This window comes from Coregonus clupeaformis, unplaced genomic scaffold (genome assembly GCF_020615455.1).
Source record: "Coregonus clupeaformis isolate EN_2021a unplaced genomic scaffold, ASM2061545v1 scaf0639, whole genome shotgun sequence".
In the NCBI taxonomy this organism is placed as follows: domain Eukaryota; kingdom Metazoa; phylum Chordata; class Actinopteri; order Salmoniformes; family Salmonidae; genus Coregonus; species Coregonus clupeaformis.
The window spans coordinates 47,430-69,469 of NW_025534094.1; the positions used below are offsets into that span (position 1 = coordinate 47,430).

Consider the following 22,040-nt stretch of genomic DNA (forward strand, 5'->3'; position numbering starts at 1 on the left):
AGAAGAACACGTCGCATGAATGATGACGTTTTCGCAAAACAGGCAACGCTTTGCCACGTCGGTCTCTGTGTGCTACTAGTGACTGTAGCTAGCTAGTGTTGCACTGCAAACAGACTCGTTTTTAACCGTATGTTTATTGTTGGAGGTAAACCGATATAACGTTCTGTGTGTTTATAAGTAGCACACAACCCCCTCCCCGCTAAAGCCTAGGAATATATTAATTTTTAAGACGAGAGAAATGTTCGCTACTATCTCGGCTTGCCAACCCACAATTGACTGATGCATCCGTGTCCACACCATCCGCTTTTTGTCGATGTGTGAGTATTCTGTTTTATTCCTGCACGAGTAGCTCATTAGCTAGCAGTGTTTGTATACAATGCATCAAATCCAACATAATGTAACTAACGTTACCTAGGCTACATAACTTCCCCATTTGAAATGATGAATCCTGTAAATGCTCTCGTTTCTTTCCTCTATAATAACAAATGACAGTTCGATCATGTCCAATAACACAATAACTAGCTAGCTTGACTATGTTACTGGAAATAACTAGCTAGTTACAAATTGCTTATACATACCCAGCTAAATGTGTAGTAACTACAGTATGTGTTTAACTAGCTAGCTACTTGTCTTGAAAATACAACTTTTCAACTTCTATGAGAATGTTTAATCTTCTAGAATGTTCTGCTAGTTATAAAGTAGTTAGAAGTTCGATTTTCTGCCATTGGGAATATTGCACTCGCAATACAAGTGTCAGACTTGTGGAACAGTTGCCTATAATATTGGAACCGTTTCCATTCTATCAACCACAGATTTAAGCCGTTACTTTATTGCGCATGCCTTCTGATCTGGGCAATTTCCGCATTTTGCTGTTGAAAAACTTCAGTTTCGATACAACACTACAGTACAGTCATGCTTAAGAAAGTGTTGCCTGAGAACAGTAGCTAGCTATGTTTGCAGATAGGCTACTGCTACTCCAGTCTGACGCAAGCATGGATAAGTTGGGATATTTTTTATAACCATTATCACTCATCATCACCTGAAACATTAGTACGTGGAAGAACAACCTAGCGAGTCTTACGTTGACTGGCAGTGCGGCACCTTTGCAACCCTTCCCTTGCTCCTCCAGTAATCAAGGTATGGTGTATAGGACTAGCTAGTTAACTTTATTTTGTGGTTGTGGGCATTGTGTGTCTCTCACGAACTCCTTTGTGTTCAGTCTCCCTTAATGGAATGGCTGTGTGTGTGTGGGCTGTTCCGGAAAACTATACATTAGCCTATGTCCAGCTACTAGGAAGCTCCCCCATTGTCCATTCATTTACACACACAGGGATTGGGATAACCTGGTTTGGTTATCTCTTGTTCTGTCACCGTGGCCTGTACAGTAGCTAAAGTGTTGTCTTTCACCTGGCTGCCATTGTAAGGTGTGTGTGATGACTGTCTGTCTGTCTGTGTGTGATGCCTGTCGCTCTGTGTGTTATGCCTGTCGCTCTGTGTGTGATGCCTGTCTGTCTGTGTGTGATGCCTGTCTGTCTGTGTGTGATGCCTGTCTGTCTGTGTGTGATGCCTGTCTGTCTGTGTGTGATGCCTGTCTGTCTGTGTGTGATGCCTGTCGCTCTGTGTGTTATGCCTGTCTGTCTGTGTGTGATGCCTGTCGCTCTGTGTGTGATGCCTGTCTGTCTGTGTGTGATGCCTGTCTGTCTGTGTGTGATGCCTGACTGTCTGTGTGTGATGCCTGACTGTCTGTGTGTGATGCCTGTCGCTCTGTGTGTTATGCCTGTCTGTGTGATGCCTGTCTGTGTGATGCCTGTCTGTCTGTGTGTGGTGTCTGTCTGTGTGATGTCTGTCTGTGATCAGTCTGAGGATGTAGTCTTATGTAATGTTGCATGACCCTGGGTGCTTGACTATGGTGATGATGTTGTCCTACCAGTAACCTAGCCCAGGACTAAACCTATTCACCTACCTCTGTTCTATTGACTCTGTCCTAGTCTTGCCTTTTGTTGACGCCGTCTTCCCCAGGTCTGCGTTCAGTAGGACACGATGTTCTGGAAGGTTTAGATAGAAATACATTGTTTATCCTACGTCATATCATCCTACGTGCCTCTCCGACGAGTAGAGTAGCGACTCATTCATGGCATGTTTTTTTCAGGAGGTGTCTATCTGCAACGTGTGTTTACACATTTTGTCCTCTATTGAGGCTGTTCTTTATTGAACCTGGGTTGTGTTCATTAAGGCACAAGCCATAACAAAATGTGTTGTAACGGAAAACCGAAACAGCCATTTCATATTGCAGAAGTTCAGATGGTATTCTACCTCCCTGTTTTCACTCCGTTTTCTAACGTGTTGTGCCTAATGACCATGACCCTGACGTTGTTTTCTCTCTGTCGGTCTCTCCAGTGGCCTGGCTGTGAGGTGGTGCTGGTCTCTGGGTCTAGGTGGAGAGGCAGTAGCAGGGGGTGTTGAGGTGGTGCCTGGCCATGCCCGGGGGCCGCAGGGGGCCAAGTAGACAACAGCTGAGCCGCTCTGCTCTGCCCTCCCTTCAGACTCTGGTGGGGGGCAGCCTCAGCAACGGCAACGGACTCAGGAACAGGTGAGGATACACACACACACACACAGGTACTGTCCACAGCCCTCACACACACAGAATGGGCTACAGTACTACAACAAGCAGCCCTAACCCCCCTCCCCCCAAACACAAACAGACCTACTTTATTTATTGTCACAAGCCTTATTCCATAGGAAATGAAATGTGTAGGCCTTAGGCTACTTTATCAGACTGTCTTTTTTAAATGTTACTGTCTGCATCTACCATGAGACGGTCATATCTTCATCTACCATGAGACGGTCATATCTTCTTTTACCATGAGACGGTCATATCTTCTTTTATCATGAGACGGTCATATCTTCTTTTATCATGAGACGGTCATATCTTCTTCTACCATGAGACGGTCATATCTTCTTTTATCATGAGACGGTCATATCTTCTTCTACCATGAGATGGTCATATCTTCTTCTACCATTAGACGGTCATATCGTCATCTACCATGAGAGTGAGGGGGGAGTAGTCAGATTATTAATACCACACCTCCTCTGAGGGGAAGAAGGTATGGCAGCTCAGGTGAACACAGAGGAGGAAGAGGCATAGAGATCACGTCACTGTTCAGTTCAGTTATTTTCTCGCCATAACATGTTCTCCTTTTCCCTCACGGTAAAACACACATTCCTGCATTCTCCAGTAGCAGTCTTGAGAACACAGACGCTCACCACGCTATAACACTCAAGCTCAAGGCTTCTCCAGAACCACCACACACACACCACTAACCCCAGCTTCTCTCAATGTCCCCCTCCCTCCAGGAGCAGTAACTGTGTGGGACCCTCTGCCCCGCCCCTCTCCGCCCTCATCACGCCGGAACCCGTCCGTCACTCCCGGATCCCTGACCTCCCATTGGACAGCAGCCTGCTGTTTGAGTTCCTGCTCTTCCTCTACCTGCTGGTGGCGCTGTTTGTTCAGTATATTAATATCTACAGGACCGTGTGGTGGTACCCTTACAGTCACCCTGCTGCCTCCACATCTCTGGTGAGTAGTACACACACACACACACACACACACACACACACACACACACACACACACACACACACACACACACACACACACTCTCTCTCCTTCAGTCTATTTATTGTCTCTCCTCTCTGCAGAACTTCCATCTTATGGACTACCACCTGGCTGTCTTCATCACAGTGATGCTGGCCAGGAGACTGGTGTGGACCATAGTGTCAGAGGTGTTTATCATACTCTCTGTCTCTCTTTCTCTGTCTCTCCCTCTCTCTCTTCTATCTCTTCTATCTCTTCTCGCTCTTTCGTTCTCTCTTTCTCTCTGTCTCGTTCTCTCTCACTCTGTCTCTCTGTCTGTCTCTCTTTCTTTCTCTCTCTCTCTCTCTCTCTCTCTCTCTCTCTCTCTCTCTCTCTCTCTCTCTCTCTCTCTCTCTCTCTCTCTCTCTCTGTCTCTCTGTCTCTCTGTCTCTCTCTCTCTCTACCTTCCACCTTCCTCAACTTTAGCTGCCTATTTCTCAGCTGTTTCTAAACTCGTTGCATCATGTTTTGGGGTGTATTATTACTTGTGGGAGAGAACTTGTGTCTAGTTTTTAGGCTGACGCTGATCCTCCTAGTTGCATCGTTAGTATTGTTTTGTCTGGACTCTGACCAGGGTGTTGTGTGTGTGTGTGTGTGTGTGTTTGACTGACTTGTGGTGGCTTTGTATTGTAGTCTTGTTATGTCTGAGTTAAGAGCTTAGTGTGTAGCAATTTATTGTGGTTGATTGTGCTGTCTGTCGGTGCAGTGTGTTTGTGTAACCTCTAACCTGTGGGTGTGTGTCTGTCTGTCTGTCTGTCTGTCTGTGGGTGTGTCCCTCCCCCCAGGCGTCTCAGACCAGTCCATGTTCCTTGGTATGGTACGTGGTTCTGATCGCAGCACGGCTCAGCCTCCTTACTCTGTGTGGCTGGGTTCTCTGTTGGACCCTGGTCAACCTGTTCAAGAACCACTCGGTGCTCAACCTGCTCTTCCTTGGATACCCGTGAGTGGCTCTGTTCAGAGACAGGAGTTACCAGAGGTTTCAGAGTAGTTACTTTATGACAGCAGCTCTAGAGTTGTTGTGACTATAGCTCTGTAGATGGTAGTCTAGTGGTTTTATTCAGAGATGGTGTCTATGTGCTGGGAAGTAGCGTAGTGTATTTTATTGTTACCAGCCTTTATTACCACAACGTCATATTTGACCATTATCTAGTTGATCTCACTCCTGTTGTAACTTTCATTTTCTTTCCCTTTCTAATTTTACCTCATTTCTCTCTCCCTCTTTCACGTCTCTCTCCCTCTTTCACTTCTCCCTCCCTCTTTCACGTCTCTCTCCCTCTTTCACTTCTCCCTCCCTCTTTCACGTGTCTCTCTCTCTCTTTCACGTCTCTCTCCCTCTTTCACTTCTCTCTCCCTCTTTCACGTGTCTCTCTCTCTCTTTCACGTCTCTCTCTCTTTCTCTCTCCTCTCTCATCCCTGTCGCTCTGTCTGTCAGGTTTGGGGTGTATGTTCCCATGTGTTGCTTCCATCAGGAGGGCAGGGCCCAGCCTGTGCCTTCAGACTGTGGTTACCCAGACCAGGACCTGTCCGATGGGCCCTTCTTCAGGTAAACACACACACTCCCCTTCTTCAGGTAAACAAATAAACAACAGACACACTCCCCTTCTTCAACGTTCTCTCCCCCAGCCAAACATACCCTTCTGGTCAGAGAGGGGGACAGAACATTGACTCAACTGGCAATAAGTTCCCTGCAAAGAGAGGAGTGTGGATGGAGTCAGAGGTAGTCAGGATCTCTTATTGATTTCTTCTCTCCCACAGCCTGGGACAGATACCTCTATTTGATTGTGTGAGTTTAGTCAATGGTCTTTTTAGCCGACACCCCACCTAAAGGGTGTGCGTTTTTAAAGTACCGTAGAGAGTACACTGCAATCTGATAGTCCTGTCATGTGACATTTTGTCAAATGCAATAATAGTGTAATTAAAAAGAATGAAACTGAAAAAGACAGAAGAATACGTTGCTTCCGTCTTACCTGTTATATTTCTGGGCCTGTGTTAATAGTCAGAGTGCTGGGCCGGTATCCATAAAGTGTCTCACAGTGGAAAATTGGTCTTAAGTGCTGAGAATAGACATCTCCTGCTCTTATTGGTTAAAAATATAAACTCTGCATGAAGCCTCTTAAGTCATAAGAGTCCCACCTTGTCAACAGATATTTAGGACGCCTCATGAGTTGAAAGAAATGGATAATAAGAAGATTGTGGGAGCTGTACTGTTAGATTTCAGTGCAGCCTTTGATATTATTGACCATAACTAGGGCTGTGGCGGTCACGTCAGCCGGTGTCAAGCAAATAACTATCGGTCTCACGGTAATTGACCATTAATTAACATAAACACATGTAGCATCTCCTGGCTTCCACACATAGCCTACAAGCCACTGATGCAGACCTTTTGGGTCATCTACGTTTTAAAAAGTTTAATAAATCCATGGAATAGAGCCTACACCTTTACAATAAATCCATTATTTATTTTAGACAGGTCTAAAGAAACATGATATGAAGAAAATATAGTCTATTTCAGAAGAACAGAATAGCATACTTGTGAGTTTTCCATGTTAGGTCCTGATCTATTTGCATTTTTATGGTGAAAATGATCTTCCCCAAACTTGAAACTCTCGCGCTGCATACCAGTTAGGCTCTACACCCATTGCAAAAGTGAATTAATGTGCTTCGTTTTAAGAAGTTATTTGGCCACTTTAGTTGTGATACAAACCTTATCAAAACATATAGGCCTATGGGATAGGCTACATGAGGTGTGTGACTATGATTCGAAAAGTCACACACAAAAAAGGCATTGTTTCTTGCCTTAAGCTGGGCATCATTCACAGGTGATAATAAATAATTCACAAGCGATAGGCTAATATTGTCACCCATCAGACTATTCTTGATTTAATCTTGTCTTTACATATACTAAATAATATATGTGTGAAATTAGTTTTGATTTAGAATGGACCATTATCATTTCACCTGTCTCGAAACAGGGGCAGGAAAAAATACATGTAATCTCTGCACTTAAATAGCGAATGGAGGACGCTTTTCCTGTGGTTCATTTTCATGCCAGCCAGGTAGGCTATTCTCCTGTTGTAAAGAGAAGCAATATGTTTAATATAAGAAAGTTGAGAAATAAATATAGTAGGCCTAGCCTATAGAGAGCTGATGGGATCCTCCTCTTTTTAATAGAGGCCATCACTCTGTTTTCTCGTGCAATTGCATAGCCTATAGAAATGTTGCGCAACCTGAGCTCATGGGCTCTCATGAAGTGTTTGATTAGATTTTTGATTACATTTGTATTGATGTCAGAGTGATTAGAGGGACAATAGTGCTGTGTACCAGTCAGTTAGCAAGTTTGGTAGGCTACTAATGACCATCAGCAGCATCAGAGCTTGGAGAAGCCTAATTACCGTGACTAAACGGTCACGTGGAATTTGACTGCCTTCATGACTCATGACCGCCGGTGTGGCGGTAATACAGTCACCGCAACAGCCCTAACCATAACCTGTTGTTGAGAACTTATGTGTTATGGCTTTTCAACCTCTGCCATATCATGGATTCAGAGCTATCTATCTAATAGAACTCAGAGGGTTTTCTTTAATGGAAGCTTCTCTAATGTCAAATGTAAAGTGTGGTGTACCACAGGGCAGCTCTCTAGGCCCTCTACTCTTTTCTATTTCTACCAATGACCTGCCACTGGCATTAAACAAAGCATGTGTGTCTGTATGCTGATGATTCAACCATATACGCATCAGCAACCACAGCTAATGAAGTCACTGAAACCCTTAACAAAGAGCTGCAGTCAGTTTTGGAGTGGGTGGCCAGTAATAAACTGATCCTGAACATCTCTAAAACTAAGAGCGTTGTATTTGGTACAAATCACTCCCTAAGTTCTAGACCTCAGCTGAATCTGGTAACGAATGGTGTGGCTGTTGAACAAGTTGAGACTAAATTACTTGGTGTTACCTTAGATTGTAAACTCATGTTCAAAACATATTGATTCAATGGTTGTAAAGATGGGGAGAGGTCTGTCTGTAATAACTAGGTCTTTTTTGACACCACACTCCACAAAGCAAGTCATGCAGGCTCTGGACAATAATCAAGATAAAACTAGTCATATGGTCAAGTGCTGCAAAGAAAGACCTAGTTAAGCTGCAACTGGCCCAGAACAGACCGGCACGTTTGCTCTTCATTGTAATCAGAGGGCTAATATAGATACTATGCATGCCAGTCTCTCTTGGCTAAGAGTTGAGGAGAGACTGGCTGCATCACTTCTTCTGTTTATAAAAAACATTTAATGTGTTGGAAATTCCAAATTGTTTGCATAGTCAACTTACATACAGCACTGACACACACACTTACCCCACGAGACATGCCACCAGGGGTCTTTTCACAGTCCCCAGGTCCAGAAAAAATTCAAGGAAATGTACAGTATTATACAGAGCAATAAATAAATATGCCATTTAGCAGACGCTTTTATCCAAAGCGACTTACAGTCATGTGTGCATACATTTTTACGTATGGGTGGTCCCGGGGATCGAACCCACTACCCTGGCGTTACAAGCGCCATGCTCTACCAATTGAGCTACAGAGGACCACATTGAGCTACAGAGGACCACTGAGTGCATGGAACTCCCTTCCGTCTTATATAGCGCAAGTGAACAGCAAACCTGGTTTCAAAAAACTAATAAAGCAACACCTCACGGCACAACGCCTCTCCCCCATGTGACCTACTTGTTGTGTGTATGTACTGACATGTATGTGGAACTGATAGATGCACACACACACACACACACACACACACACTACATGTTAATGTTTTTAAATGTATGTAAATTGTAAAGTATTTAGTCTGTAATGTCTTCTTCGTTATGTGTCGGACCCCAGGAAGACTAGCTGTCACCATTGACGTTGGCTGATAGGGATCCTAATAAATCAAATAATTTGCACCTTGGTTAATGAGCGTCATCACTGTCTTTCCTTTGCGGTACCTCAAACTGTCGTGAGAACCAGCTGAGATAAACTCTCATGATTTTACTCCTGGCTCAGAGTTTGTCTTAACATCATCCTAAAACCTACTCTGAGCTGGGAGTTTTTTTAAATCTTAAAACTGGTTTTAACAGGATTCCTAGGACCTTTTCTGAGATGCTTTGTGGACTGGGGCCTAGGGCGTGAATCTTAATAATAAAGAGGATTCATGGGTAACTTATTTTTACCCATAAGAGTAGGAAGTAAACTGTCTATTCTCAGCACTTACGACCAATTTTCTACTCTGAGATACTTTGTGGATACGGGGCCCTGGTCTCCCCTGTCCATGTAGTCTTATTCCATTATGAAAAAACTGATCCTAGATCATCATTCCTACTTCTCCCTTCTCCCTCCAGGCCCAAGGACTTCCTAGCGTTACTGAGGGAGAACCTGAGAGAGCAGTTTACCTCTCCAGGCCAAATCCCCCACCACACCTGTCCCCAGCCCCCGTCTCCAGAACTCATCCGCAGCGAGGTGGAGGAACTCCGGAGCGACTTCAACCGCCGCATCAAGGAAGTCCTGTTCAACTCCCTGTTCAGCGCTTACTACGTAGCCTTCCTCCCTCTCTGCTTCGTCAAGGTACTAACCCTTACTACGTAGCCTTCCTCCCTCTGCTTCGTCAAGGTACTAACCCTAACCCTTACTACGTAGCCTTCCTCTCTGCTTTGTCAAGGTACTAACCCTAACCCTTACTACGTAGCCTTCCTCCCTCTGCTTCGTCAAGGTACTAACCCTAACCCTTACTACGTAGCCTTCCTCTCTGCTTTGTCAAGGTACTAACCCTAACCCTTACTACGTAGCCTTCCTCTCTCTGCTTCGTCAAGGTACTAACCCTAACCCTTACTACGTAGCCTTCCTCTCTCTCTGCTTCGTCAAGGTACTAACCCTAACCCTTACTACGTAGCCTTCCTCTCTCTGCTTCGTCAAGGTACTAACCCTAACCCTTACTACGTAGCCTTCCTCTCTCTCTGCTTCGTCAAGGTACTAACCCTAACCCTTACTACGTAGCCTTCCTCTCTCTGCTTCGTCAAGGTACTTACCCTAACCCTTACTACGTAGCCTTCCTCTCTCTCTGCTTCGTCAAGGTACTAACCCTAACCCTTACTACGTAGCCTTCCTCTCTCTCTGCTTCGTCAAGGTACTAACCCTAACCCTTACTACGTAGCCTTCCTCCCTCTGCTTCGTCAAGGTACTAACCCTAACCCTTACTACGTAGCCTTCCTCTCTCTCTGCTTCGTCAAGGTACTAACCCTAACCCTTACTACGTAGCCTTCCTCTCTCTCTGCTTCGTCAAGGTACTAACCCTAACCCTTACTACGTAGCCTTCCTCCCTCTGCTTCGTCAAGGTACTAACCCTAACCCTTACTACGTAGCCTTCCTCTCTCTGCTTCGTCAAGGTACGTCAGTCCTCTCTCTCTCCCACTGTTTCTGCCTCTTTCATCTCTCTAGCAGGCGGTACATTGGAAGTTGCTGCTCTCCTTCACCTCCCCTCCCTATTATCCAAGGAACTGTCAACCCTCCTAGTACTCACCTCCCCTCCCTATTATCCAAGGAACTGTCAACCCTCCTGGTACTCATCTCCCCTCCCTATTATCCAAGGAACTGTCAACCCTCCTAGTACTCACCTCCCCTCCCTATTATCCAAGGAACTGTCAACCCTCCTAGTACTCACCTCCCCTCCCTATTATCCAAGGAACTGTCAACCCTCCTGGTACTCATCTCCCCTCCCTATTATCCAAGGAACTGTCAACCCTCCTGGTACTCATCTCCCCTCCCTATTATCCAAGGAACTGTCAACCCTCCTAGTACTCACCTCCCCTCCCTATTATCCAAGGAACTGTCAACCCTCCTAGTACTCACCTCCCCTCCCTATTATCCAAGGAACTGTCAACCCTCCTGGTACTCACCTCCCCTCCCTATTATCCAAGGAACTGTCAACCCTCCTGGTACTCACCTCCCCTCCCTATTATCCAAGGAACTGTCAACCCTCCTAGTACTCACCTCCCCTCCCTATTATCCAAGGAACTGTCAACCCTCCTAGTACTCACCTCCCCTCCCTATTATCCAAGGATCTGTCAACCCTCCTGGTACTCACCCCCCCTCCCTATTATCCAAGGATCTGTCAACCCTCCTGGTACTCACCCCCCCTCCCTATTATCCAAGGATCTGTCAACCCTCCTGGTACTCACCTCCCCTACCTATTATCCAAGGATCTGTCAACCCTCCTGGTACTCATCTCCCCTCCCTATTATCCAAGGAACTGTCAACCCTCCTGGTACTCATCTCCCCTCCCTATTATCCAAGGAACTGTCAACCCTCCTGGTACTCATCTCCCCTCCCTATTATCCAAGGAACTGTCAACCCTCCTAGTACTCACCTCCCCTCCCTATTATCCAAGGAACTGTCAACCCTCCTGGTACTCATCTCCCCTCCCTATTATCCAAGGAACTGTCAACCCTCCTGGTACTCACCTCCCCTCCCTATTGTCCAAGGAACTGTCAACCCTCCTAGTACTCACCTCCCCTCCCTATTATCCAAGGAACTGTCAACCCTCCTAGTACTCATCTCCCCTCCCTATTATCCAAGGAACTGTCAACCCTCCTAGTACTCACCTCCCCTCCCTATTATCCAAGGAACTGTCAACCCTCCTAGTACTCATCTCCCCTCCCTATTATCCAAGGAACTGTCAACCCTCCTAGTACTCACCTCCCCTCCCTATTATCCAAGGAACTGTCAACCCTCCTAGTACTCATCTCCCCTCCCTATTATCCAAGGAACTGTCAACCCTCCTAGTACTCACCTCCCCTCCCTATTATCCAAGTATCTGTCAACCCTCCTGGTACTCATCTCCCCTCCCTATTATCCAAGGAACTGTCAACCCTCCTGGTACTCATCTCCCCTCCCTATTATCCAAGGAACTGTCAACCCTCCTAGTACTCATCTCCCCTCCCTATTATCCAAGGATCTGTCAACCCTCCTGGTAGTCATATTCCCTCCCCTGGGTCTTTGTGTGTTCACAGTTTCCTCCACAAGTCTCCAGGTATCCTAGATGCCGTCTCCTGCCGTTGTGTTAAGCAAGACCCTTGAACCCTAAAACGTCTTCTTCTCTCCCCCTACAGAGTACCCAGTACTATGACATGCGCTGGTCCTGTGAGCACCTGATCATGGTGTGGATCAATGCGTTTGTGATGCTGATGAGCCAGCTGTTACCTCCCAGCTACTGTGACCTGCTGCATCGCTCTGCAGCCCATCTGGGGCGCTGGCAGAAACTGGAGCACGGATCCTACAGCAACGCCCCACAGCACCTGTAGGTAGTCCACACACACACACACTTCTACAGCAACGCCCCACAGCACGTGTGTGTCACTACGTAACCCAACCTTTCTCCTGGAGAGCTAGCCATGTGCAGGCTTTTGTTCCAACACATCTAATTCTACTGATCAACTGCTCTTCAGGACTCGACCAGGTGTGTTTAAAGCAGGGATGGAGCAAAACCCTGCATTTCGAGCGTGTCTCCAGGAAGAGGGTTTGCCACCCTGCTGTCCACCACACTCTGCTATCTGGCCTTCTTCAAGGGAGGTTTTTATGTGATCTCTTGAGCATCTGTTGTAGGATGAATCTCAACTTTGTGTTGTGTGTTGCAGGTGGTCTGAGAGTACAGTCTGGCCCCAGGGGGTGTTAGTACGTCACAGTCGTAGTCTGTACAAGGCTGTGGGACCCTACAACGTGGCCCTGCCGTCAGACGTCTCCCACGCTAGGTTTTACGTGAGTCACTGCCTTTCTCCAGCCCCTTTCATGTCTTTATATCCTGCCTTGAGATTTCACTGATATTTCAATAGAAATACGTGTTTATAAATAAATACATATTTTGATATTTATTTTTTGCGTTGTAGTTCCTTTTCCACAAGCCGCTGCGGATCCTGAACCTGTTGATCTGGATCGAGTCTAGCGTGGTCCTGTACCAGCTGTACTCCCTGCTCCGCTCTGAAAGCTGGAACCACACCCTCTCCCTGGGCCTCATCCTCTTCTGCAACTACTACGTCCTCTTCAAGCTGCTCCGGGACCGCATCGTGCTGGGCAAGGCCTACTCCTACCCTCTGACCTCCAGTACAGGCTGCAGCACTACCAACAGCACCAACGGCATGGGGCTGAAGTCCCAGTGACACCCCAGGAGACGGTTCTGGAGCTGGGGGAAGAGGGTTGGGATACTCCCTAGCCTCCCTGGAGGGATGGAGAGGAGATGGATGGAAGGGGTGGAGGGGGGAGATTGACTGTGAACTCATATTGTTTTGATACGGTTCTATTTTTCATGCAATGTTTATACCTATTTAAATAATATTTTATTTTGTATACTGTTTCAAAAGTAACACAGGGCATTACGGTAGTATTGTCATGTGATGTTTGTTGCCTCGTGGTGCAAAGCGATTGAATGGGAGAGAGTGAGTTGTGTTCATGATGCCATGAGGCCCAGCCCCCACGCTGTGCTAAGCTCCTCCTCCTATGCTCGCCGCGTTCCGACTTCCACCAAAGATGCTTAAAGAAGGCTTCAGAGCCAATCAGAGGGATAGACTTTGGCGCCGGCGGGCCAATCAAGGAAGAGACTTTGGCTCGGTTGGCCAATCAAGGAAGAGACTGAGGAGGAGTGCCCGCCTCTCCCTGCACACTGCCTCTGTAGAGGACGTATTCATCCTCTTACTGTATTTTATTAGGATTCGTTTCGTAGCAAGACTGTCTGCAGTTTGGCCATGAGCGCTGACTCTGGTGCCTGTAGAACATTGTGCGTCCCAAATGGCACCCTATTCCCTACATAGTGCACTACTTTTGTCTACAGCCTCGTGGGCCCAGGTCAAAAGTAGTGCACTATATAGGGAATAGGGTGCTGTTTGGGACAGGCCCAATGTCTCCTTTGCAGTGTCATGTTCATTCAGGTCGTTCATTCACCACAAATAGCCTCTCTTTATTTTACTGTGCCTGAGCAGCGAAAAACATAGATATAGTCTGAATAGAATGGACACCACCACCGCAACCGATTGCATGGCCGTTTTCTAGATGGGACGCAAACCACATTGAATGTGCAGTTATGTATGTATGTGTTTTACTTTCCAGTTTGTGCTTTAAAATTAAATCACAAATTACACTTGATATCTTCAAATCTAAAAGTTCTGCTCAGCTGCAAGCAGTGTTATTTCCAGATGAAGACCTGAGATGGGTTCTAGTGCCATAATTGTCCATTCACCCGTTCTATTTCGTTCTATTTCTATGAGCAGCTGAACTAGAATGATTCATGTTTTTCGACGTGCCAAAATCCCAAATTACCTGGATGAACGTGTTTGTTCATGGGCGCGTTCCTCGTCGTCTTGACTGTAGTCCTGTTGCAGGCGGCTCTCAGCAGATTGCTATGTCATATGAATGTGGTTCCTGAGATGTTAGCCGGTGGGGTGGGGTGGGGTGGGGTGGGGGGGCATGGACTCTCGTATGGCTCACAGTATTTGATTTCCGAGAGCATTTCTTATGCCGTTGAAATATGAAATAAAATAATAAAATAAAAAAGCTGTTAAACTGACTTGTGAAATGTGATTGTTTGTCCACGAGATCGTGTAGATGAGAGATGAAACCACAAAGACCGATTTGCAAAACAGCATTATGCATTTTATTCCAAAGCATTATAAAGTTGATATATATTGCAGAACAATTGTTTTTAAAACACAAAAATAGCTCAACCATAAAGTTTGACAAAGTGCATATCTTGAGTAGATGAGGATCCGTATGGCAGAGGCAACGATGAGTCAACCCTCCGGTGCGATGCATCAGTGGCCTGTAGTATTGTCTTTGACTCAGCAGAGGGAGCTATGGAGCTATGGATGTTTTACTCGGGGCCATTTGAAACACCAACAATTTGTACTGTGACAGTACTTTGTAGTACTTTGAAGAGCAGGATAGCACCTTTGGTTGATGACAGGGTTGCATTCATTGGCAAAAACAGGAGATGTCCCAACAGAGCTCTTACAATCTATAGAATTAGCAGTGAAACCATGTGTCTGTCTCCCCGGCTCTCCACCATCTCTTACACACCTTCTTCCTGCTTTTATTTCATCCTTTCTTTCAGTGCATTAAATGTTCTCTTAACCATCATAACATGTCGGTCCAGGGAGTCTTGGTCAAAGCCATCTCCTTAAGCTCAGTCATAAGAACCTTTTCAGTTATGTTTCAAAGCACAGTGTTGATAATGCAGCAAGTCGGCACAAATACATTATTACATTTTATTTAATGTATGGTTGAAAGGGTTAGTGAGGTTGTATGTATGTACAGTATGACAGTATGACTTCCTGGATGTAAATCTGAGTGGTTACAGTTGTGTGTTGGAGGATGTCTCTGCATGCAGAACGATGGATGTGTTAATAATGAAACAATATTAATACATGATGAAGTATGTACTGCATGTGCATGAATGACATTTCCATTGGTCAACTTCACTTCCTCTTCCTCAGCAAGGGAAGTAAAGACCCACTTCACTTTCTCCTCCATCAATCCTTTTCGTTTGTGTGTGTGTGTGTGTGTACAGTATGTGCATAACATGTCAATGTCCATCGGTCAACTCCACCTCTTCCTCATCCTTCTCGGCAGTCTACGTAGTTTCCTTTGATCCAGTAGCAGATCTGGGCATATTTCAGCGGCGTCACCCTCACCGCCACGTTAAACTCCTGTGACGCCCCGTCTCGATCCACCCACTGGTGCCCTGAGAACACCCCGATCACCTTCCTCTCCCAGCGCCGCCTCCTCCGGTCCCACATACGGGCGTAGACCCCCGAGCCGCTGGCCCCGGGCTGGGCATCACAGTGCTGGTAGAGTAGGTCCGACGTCTCCTCTCCAGCCCGGCAGAACCGGTAGACCAGCTGGCCCGGCCGGTCGTTGTCGTAGCCGGAGAACTGGACCCGGCGCCCGGGCAGTTGCTTGGCCGGCGGGGAGACGCCCAGCTTCATGTGGCGTCTCTTGTGGGCCTTCTTGAGCTCTAACAAGGCGTAGTCGTAGTCCATTCCAATGTCATTGCCGTTGCCCTTGATCCAGCCTTTGGGCACATGGGTGCGCTTGGCACGAATCCACTGGAACTTCATTTTATTTGGGGGTGACGGATGGGCGTTGGATGCATTGGTGGCAGAGGCGGGATTGGGAGAGTCACGCTGCTTTGGCTTCAGGAAACCCACCCGGAGCTTCTGTGCCCCTTTCACGTAGTTCTTCCCATCGTGGATGCAGTGGGCGGCGGTCAAAACGTGCCGGTCGCCCACCAGCGTTCCGGAACACCCGGTAGACAGCTTGACTGCCGCCGAGAACGGGTAGTTCAACAGGAAGTCTTGCCCTATGATGCTGAAACGTCCGTCATGGCCAAAGATCTGGCGTTTGCTTCGGGAATGGGGTGCTGGCGTGGTCTGGGGGCGGGCAGTGTACCCGTAGATCCCCACGGCGGTTTCGGTGAGGCGACCATTGCTATGGAGCGTCTCGTATGACAGGATGCTACGCAGGTCCCAGTAGCTGGGGGGAGGAGCCTTCTTGTGGCATTCCGGGTCACATGGGGAGGTGACGTCCAATCGGGCATCCGCCTGGAAGTGGGGGGCGGGGCGGTCCTCTGTCACCTGGGGTAAGACCACAGGGACGCGCTGCAGGGGCCATTGGGGTCGGATAGAAGCCACTGGAGGAATGGAGAAGAGGAGGAGGGAGAGGAGGGGAAGGAGGGATGGGATGGAGGGAACAGAGGCCATGGAGGAGGGGGACCTAGGAGAGGGGAGAGGAGAGAGGGAGAGGACCGGTGAGATGTTATGTTACTAAATACCTAGACAGGTGAGATGTGATGTCACTAAATACCTACACAGGTGAGATGTGATGTCACTAAATACCTAGACAGGTGAGATGTGATGTCACTAAATACCTAGACAGGTGAGATGTGATGTCACTAAATACCTAGACAGGTGAGGTGAGATGTGATGTCACTAAATACCTAGACAGGTGAGATGTGATGTCACTAAATACCTAGACAGGTGAGATGTGATGTCACTAAATACCTAGATAGGTGAGATGTGATGTCACTAAATACCTAGACAGGTGAGATGTGGTGAGCTAGTAATACATCAGCGGTCTTTAAGCTGATAAAACAGTCCCTTCTCTCACTGTTACATGTGATTTAGTGTTTGTTTATATGATGATGCTATTTCTTATATTAGTCATGATCTCTATAGACACTGCAGTTCTGCTGCAGTGACCAGAGAGACTTGTAGTTCTGCTACAGGGACCAGAGAGATCTGTAGTTCTGCTGCAGTGACCAAAGGGACCAGAGAGATCTGTAGTTCTGCTGCAGCAACCAGAGGGACCAGAGAGATCTGTAGTTCTGCTGCAGCAACCAGAGGGACCAGAGAGATCTGCAGTTCTGCTGCAGCGACCAAAGGGACCAGAGAGATCTGTAGTTCTGCTGCAGCGACCAGAGGGACCAGAGAGATCTGTAGTTCTGCTGCAGCGACCAAAGGGAACAGAGAGATCTGTAGTTCTGCTGCAGCAACCAGAGGGACCAGAGAGATCTGTAGTTCTGCTGCAGCGACCAGAGGGACCAGAGAGATCTGTAGTTCTGCTGCAGCGACCAAAGGGACCAGAGAGATCTGTAGTTATGCTGCAGCGACCAGAGGGACCAGAGATATCTGTAGTTCTGCTGCAGCGACCAGAGGGACCAGAGAGATCTGTAGTTATGCTGCAGCGACCAAAGGGACCAGAGAGATCTGTAGTTCTGCCACAGCGACCAAAGGGACCAGAGAGATCTGTAGTTATGCTGCAGCGACCAGAGGGACCAGAGAGATCTGTAGGTCTGCTGCAGCGACCAAAGGGACCAGAGAGATCTGTAGTTCTGCTGCAGCGACCAAAGGGACCAGAGAGATCTGTAGTTCTGCTGCAGCGACCAGAGGGACCAGAGAGATCTGTAGTTCTGCTGCAGCGACCAAAGGGACCAGAGAGATCTGTAGTTCTGCTGCAGCGACCAGAGGGACCAGAGAGATCTGTAGTTCTGCTGCAGCGACCAGAGGGACTAGAGAGATCTGTAGTTCTGCTACAGTGACCAGAGGGACCAGAGAGATCTGTAGTTCTGCTGCAGCGACCAGAGGGACCAGAGAGATCTGTAGTTCTGCTGCAGCGGCCAAAGGGACCAGAGAGATCTGTAGTTCTGCTACAGCGACCAGAGTGACCAGAGAGATCTGTAGTTCTGCTGCAGCGACCAGAGGGACCAGAGAGATCTGTAGTTCTGCTGCAGCGACCAAAGGGACCAGAGATATCTGTAGTTCTTCTGCAGCGACCAGAGGGACCAGAGAGATCTGTAGTTCTGCTACAGCGACCAGAGGGACCAGAGAGATCTGTAGTTCTGCTGCAGCGACCAGAGGGACCAGAGAGATCTGTAGTTCTGCTACAGCGACCAAAGGGAACAGAGAGATCTGTAGTTCTGCTGCAGGGACCAGAGAGATCTGTAGTTCTGCTGCAGCGACCAGAGGGACCAGAGAGATCTGTAGTTCTGCTGCAGCGACCAGAGGGACCAGAGAGATCTGTAGTTCTGCTGCAGCGACCAGAGGGACCAGAGAGATCTGTAGTTCTGCTGCAGCGACCAGAGGGACCAGAGAGATCTGTAGTTCTGCTACAGCGACCAAAGGGAACAGAGAGATCTGTAGTTCTGCTGCAGGGGCCAGAGAGATCTGTAGTTCTGCTGCAGCGACCAGAGGGACCAGAGAGATCTGTAGTTCTGCTGCAGCGACCAGAGGGACCAGAGAGATCTGTAGTTCTGCTGCAGCGACCAAAGGGACCAGATAGATCTGTAGTTCTGCTGCAGGGACCAGAGAGATCTGTAGGTCTGCTACAGCGATCAAAGGGACCAGAGCGATCTTTAGTTCTGCTGCAGCGACCAGACGGACTAGAGCGATCTGTAGTTCTGCTACAGCGACCAGAGGGACCAGAGAGATCTGTAGTTCTGCTGCAGCAACAAAAGGGACCAGCGAGATCTGTAGTTCTGCTGCAGCGACCAAAGGGACCAGAGAGATCTGTAGTTCTGCTGCAGCAACAAAAGGGACCAGCGAGATCTGTAGTTCTTCTACAGCGACCAGAGGGACCAGAGAGATCTGTAGTTCTGCTGCAGCGACCAAAGAGACCAGAGAGATCTGTAGTTCTGCTGCAGCGACCAGGGGGACCAGAGAGATCTGTAGTTCTGCTGCAGCGACCAAAGGGACCAGAGAGATCTGTAGTTCTGCTGCAGCGACCAAAGAGACCAGAGAGATCTGTAGTTCTGCTGCAGAGACCAAAGGGACCAGAGAGATCTGTAGTTCTGCTGCAGAGACCAAAGGGACCAGAGAGATCTGTAGTTCTGCTGCAGCGACCAAAGGGACCAGCGAGATCTATAGTTCTGCTACAGCGACCAAAGAGACCAGAGATATCTGTAGTTCTGCTGCAGCGACCAGAGAGATCAGCGCCCTTCTGAATGTGACCGGATGTCTGGACCGTCACAGCGGCTGGGAAACATTCTCCAACCCAGACCCGGCGAGCCCTTCATCGTATTTTTAGCCACCAGACTGGAGCTAGGGGGGGTTGTGTGCACAAGGGACTAAGATTTCTGCCTTAGGAATTTTGAGCTGCGGTGGAATTCGGCCAAGCAGTTACACAACTTCCACTGTTTTAATATGGCTTAAAATGTCCCTGAGCCAGGGGTTAAAGGTTAGAGGTCAGGTGCTCTATGCAGCGCAGAGCAGCACTGGAGTAAAGTTCCAGAAGCTGGGAGGGTGAGGAGGCTGTGATCGCTGTGTCAAGTAGGAGGAACTCTCACTGTCTGGGTACGTCCCAAATGGCACCCTATTCCCTATATAGTGCACTATTTTTGACCAGTGCTCTATTGGGTTCTGGTCAAAAGTAGTGCACTTCATAGGGAATAGGGTACCATGTGGGATGCACACTCTGTCTCTCAATCGCCCCTGTACAGACTGGAAGCAGGAACTGTATAGTAGTCTATCATAATGGTTATATTAACTAGATTTCTCCTTTGGAATCCAGCAGGCTATAGGACAGTCTGCAGCAGCGGGTGGTGGTGGCTGGTGAAAATGCTTAGGTTTGTAAAGCAAAGTTGTAGGATCAGGCAACCAACCGCTAAAGTGATGGTTCATTAATAAACATGTAATACCTTCCAATGAATGAACTCATTCTGAATAAGAAAATGAGTGTAAACTGTAGCCTACTTACATCTATCTGTGGGCCTACATGCCCTGGACAGTATACATGTCCTGAACCCACAAGCGTGTTATGAACAAATAAAAAGGAAGAACTGGTCGAAACAATGTCTATTCTCTTCGCTTCTGATGATCATTGATCTGATTTATAGGCTAAAATAAAACGATAAAGAGTGACAATGACCTTTGCACTGTTCGTTATTAACAGATATCACACAGTGTTCAAAACACTAACGTTACTGCATTATAAATGTTGATGAAATTATGTTTCACCATCGCTCACATTTAAATCTGTTTGGGCATGAATTATTCTAGAACTTTTCCAATGAGTCTCGCTCCGATGCTCACCGTGCTCATTAGCCTACATTGGAAGCCTGAATAGGAAATTATATAGGATTTATAGAACATTAAATAATAGGCTATAAAAGGTGAAAATCCTTACCCACGGAGCGCTTCTCCCCACTTACACTTGGTTTGCATTGGCAAGTGGTACGCGATGGGTTGTTTGGGGAAGCTGCGGTTGTTGCTGCTACCGCGCGGACATCAGTGGGTATCGGTGCAATAACGCCGCTGCTGCGAAGAGGTGGAAGTAAAACTATTCCTTTCAAAAAGTAGATCCTTACACCAGGAGAGAGGAGGTCAAATGAAAACGATTTATTCTCTCAGGAATCATCTACTATTATTCCGGGAAAGTGTTCCGAAGGCAACCCGTCAGCTGCAGATGCTCCTCCATTGGAACAGGCGCTCGCTCCGTGGATACTAACAGGAGTTTAATTACCACCCAAAAGCCGCTGCCTCTGCTATAACCCGGCCCGTCACGTGACTGATTATATTTTTCTTGTCATTTGCATGGCAACGATTTAAACACTGACAAACAATATCAGAGATGAGGAAACTATTTATTTATGAACTTTTACCAACTGAATTCTGTTATTATTTCCAGAATTGTTGTATCCAGACTAAAGGCATGCCTCAGAGACCATTCAGTTATGACCCATCATCACCATCATCAATCATCATCATAATTCTTTGTACATGTTGGTGTTTTCAGATGATGATTTTGTGATACTGTATGTGACGCTGGAGTGAGTGCCCTGCAGTGTTAAAACAATGAGGGTGTGGATGGAGAAAGAGAATGAGAGGAGAATAGAGAGCAAAGGTGAGGAAGAGTGAAGAATGAAAAGAGGAGGAGGAGGGAGGAATACATAGCAGGAGGAGGGAGGGAGGAATACATAGCAGGAGGAGGGAGGGAGGAATACATAGCAGGAGGAGGGAGGGAGGAATACATAGCAGGAGGAGGGAGGGAGGAATACATAGCAGGAGGAGGGAGGGAGGAATACATAGCAGGAGGAAAGAGGGAGGAATACATAGCAGGAGGAAAGAGGGAGGAATACATAGCAGGAGGAGGGAGGGAGGAATACATAGCAGGAGGAAAGAGGGAGGAATACATAGCAGGAGGAAAGAGGGAGGAATACATAGCAGGAGAAGGGAGGGAGGAATACATAGCAGGAGAAGGGAGGGAGGAATACATAGCAGGAGAAGGGAGGGAGGAATACATAGCAGGAGGAAAGAGGGAGGAATACATAGCAGGAGGAGGGAGGGAGGAATACATAGCAGGAGGAGGGAGGGAGGAATACATAGCAGGAGGAGGGAGGGAGGAATACATAGCAGGAGGAGGGAGGGAGGAATACATAGCAGGAGAAGGGAGGGAGGAATACATAGCAGGAGGAAAGAGGGAGGAATACATAGCAGGAGGAGGGAGGGAGGAATACATAGCAGGAGGAAAGAGGGAGGAATACATAGCAGGAGGAGGGAGGGAGGAATACATAGCAGGAGGAGGGAGGGAGGAATACATAGCAGGAGGAGGGAGGGAGGAATACATAGCAGGAGGAGGGAGGGAGGAATACATAGCAGGAGGAGGGAGGGAGGAATACATAGCAGGAGGAGGGAGGGAGGAATACATAGCAGGAGGAAAGAGGGAGGAATACATAGCAGGAGGAAAGAGGGAGGAATACATAGCAGGAGGAGGGAGGGAGGAATACATAGCAGGAGGAAAGAGGGAGGAATACATAGCAGGAGGAAAGAGGGAGGAATACATAGCAGGAGGAAAGAGGGAGGAATACATAGCAGGAGAAGGGAGGGAGGAATACATAGCAGGAGAAGGG

The 22,040-nt window shown here is 47.5% G+C and overlaps 2 protein-coding genes across 2 annotated transcripts; one reads left to right on the forward strand and one right to left on the reverse strand.

Moving 5' to 3' along the window:
• Window positions 1-32: 32 nt before the first annotated feature.
• tmem39a (transmembrane protein 39A) lies at window positions 33-14,207 on the forward strand. The gene is made up of 10 exons (XM_045216218.1): window positions 33-317; window positions 2,398-2,590; window positions 3,355-3,577; window positions 3,700-3,783; window positions 4,420-4,574; window positions 5,067-5,177; window positions 9,001-9,223; window positions 11,764-11,951; window positions 12,289-12,409; window positions 12,538-14,207. The coding sequence occupies exons 2-10, from the start codon at window positions 2,478-2,480 to the stop codon at window positions 12,805-12,807; spliced, it is 1,488 nt and encodes a 495-aa protein (XP_045072153.1). The 5' UTR covers window positions 33-317; window positions 2,398-2,477; the 3' UTR covers window positions 12,808-14,207.
• A 64-nt stretch (window positions 14,208-14,271) lies between these two features.
• Window positions 14,272-20,661, reverse strand: LOC121561512 (serine protease 23). Its single transcript, XM_041874064.2, has 2 exons — window positions 20,318-20,661; window positions 14,272-16,411 (listed from the first exon to the last, which is right to left on the reverse strand). The coding sequence occupies exons 1-2, from the start codon at window positions 20,353-20,355 to the stop codon at window positions 15,253-15,255; spliced, it is 1,197 nt and encodes a 398-aa protein (XP_041729998.1). The 5' UTR covers window positions 20,356-20,661; the 3' UTR covers window positions 14,272-15,252.
• Between the last annotated feature and the right edge of the window lie 1,379 nt (window positions 20,662-22,040).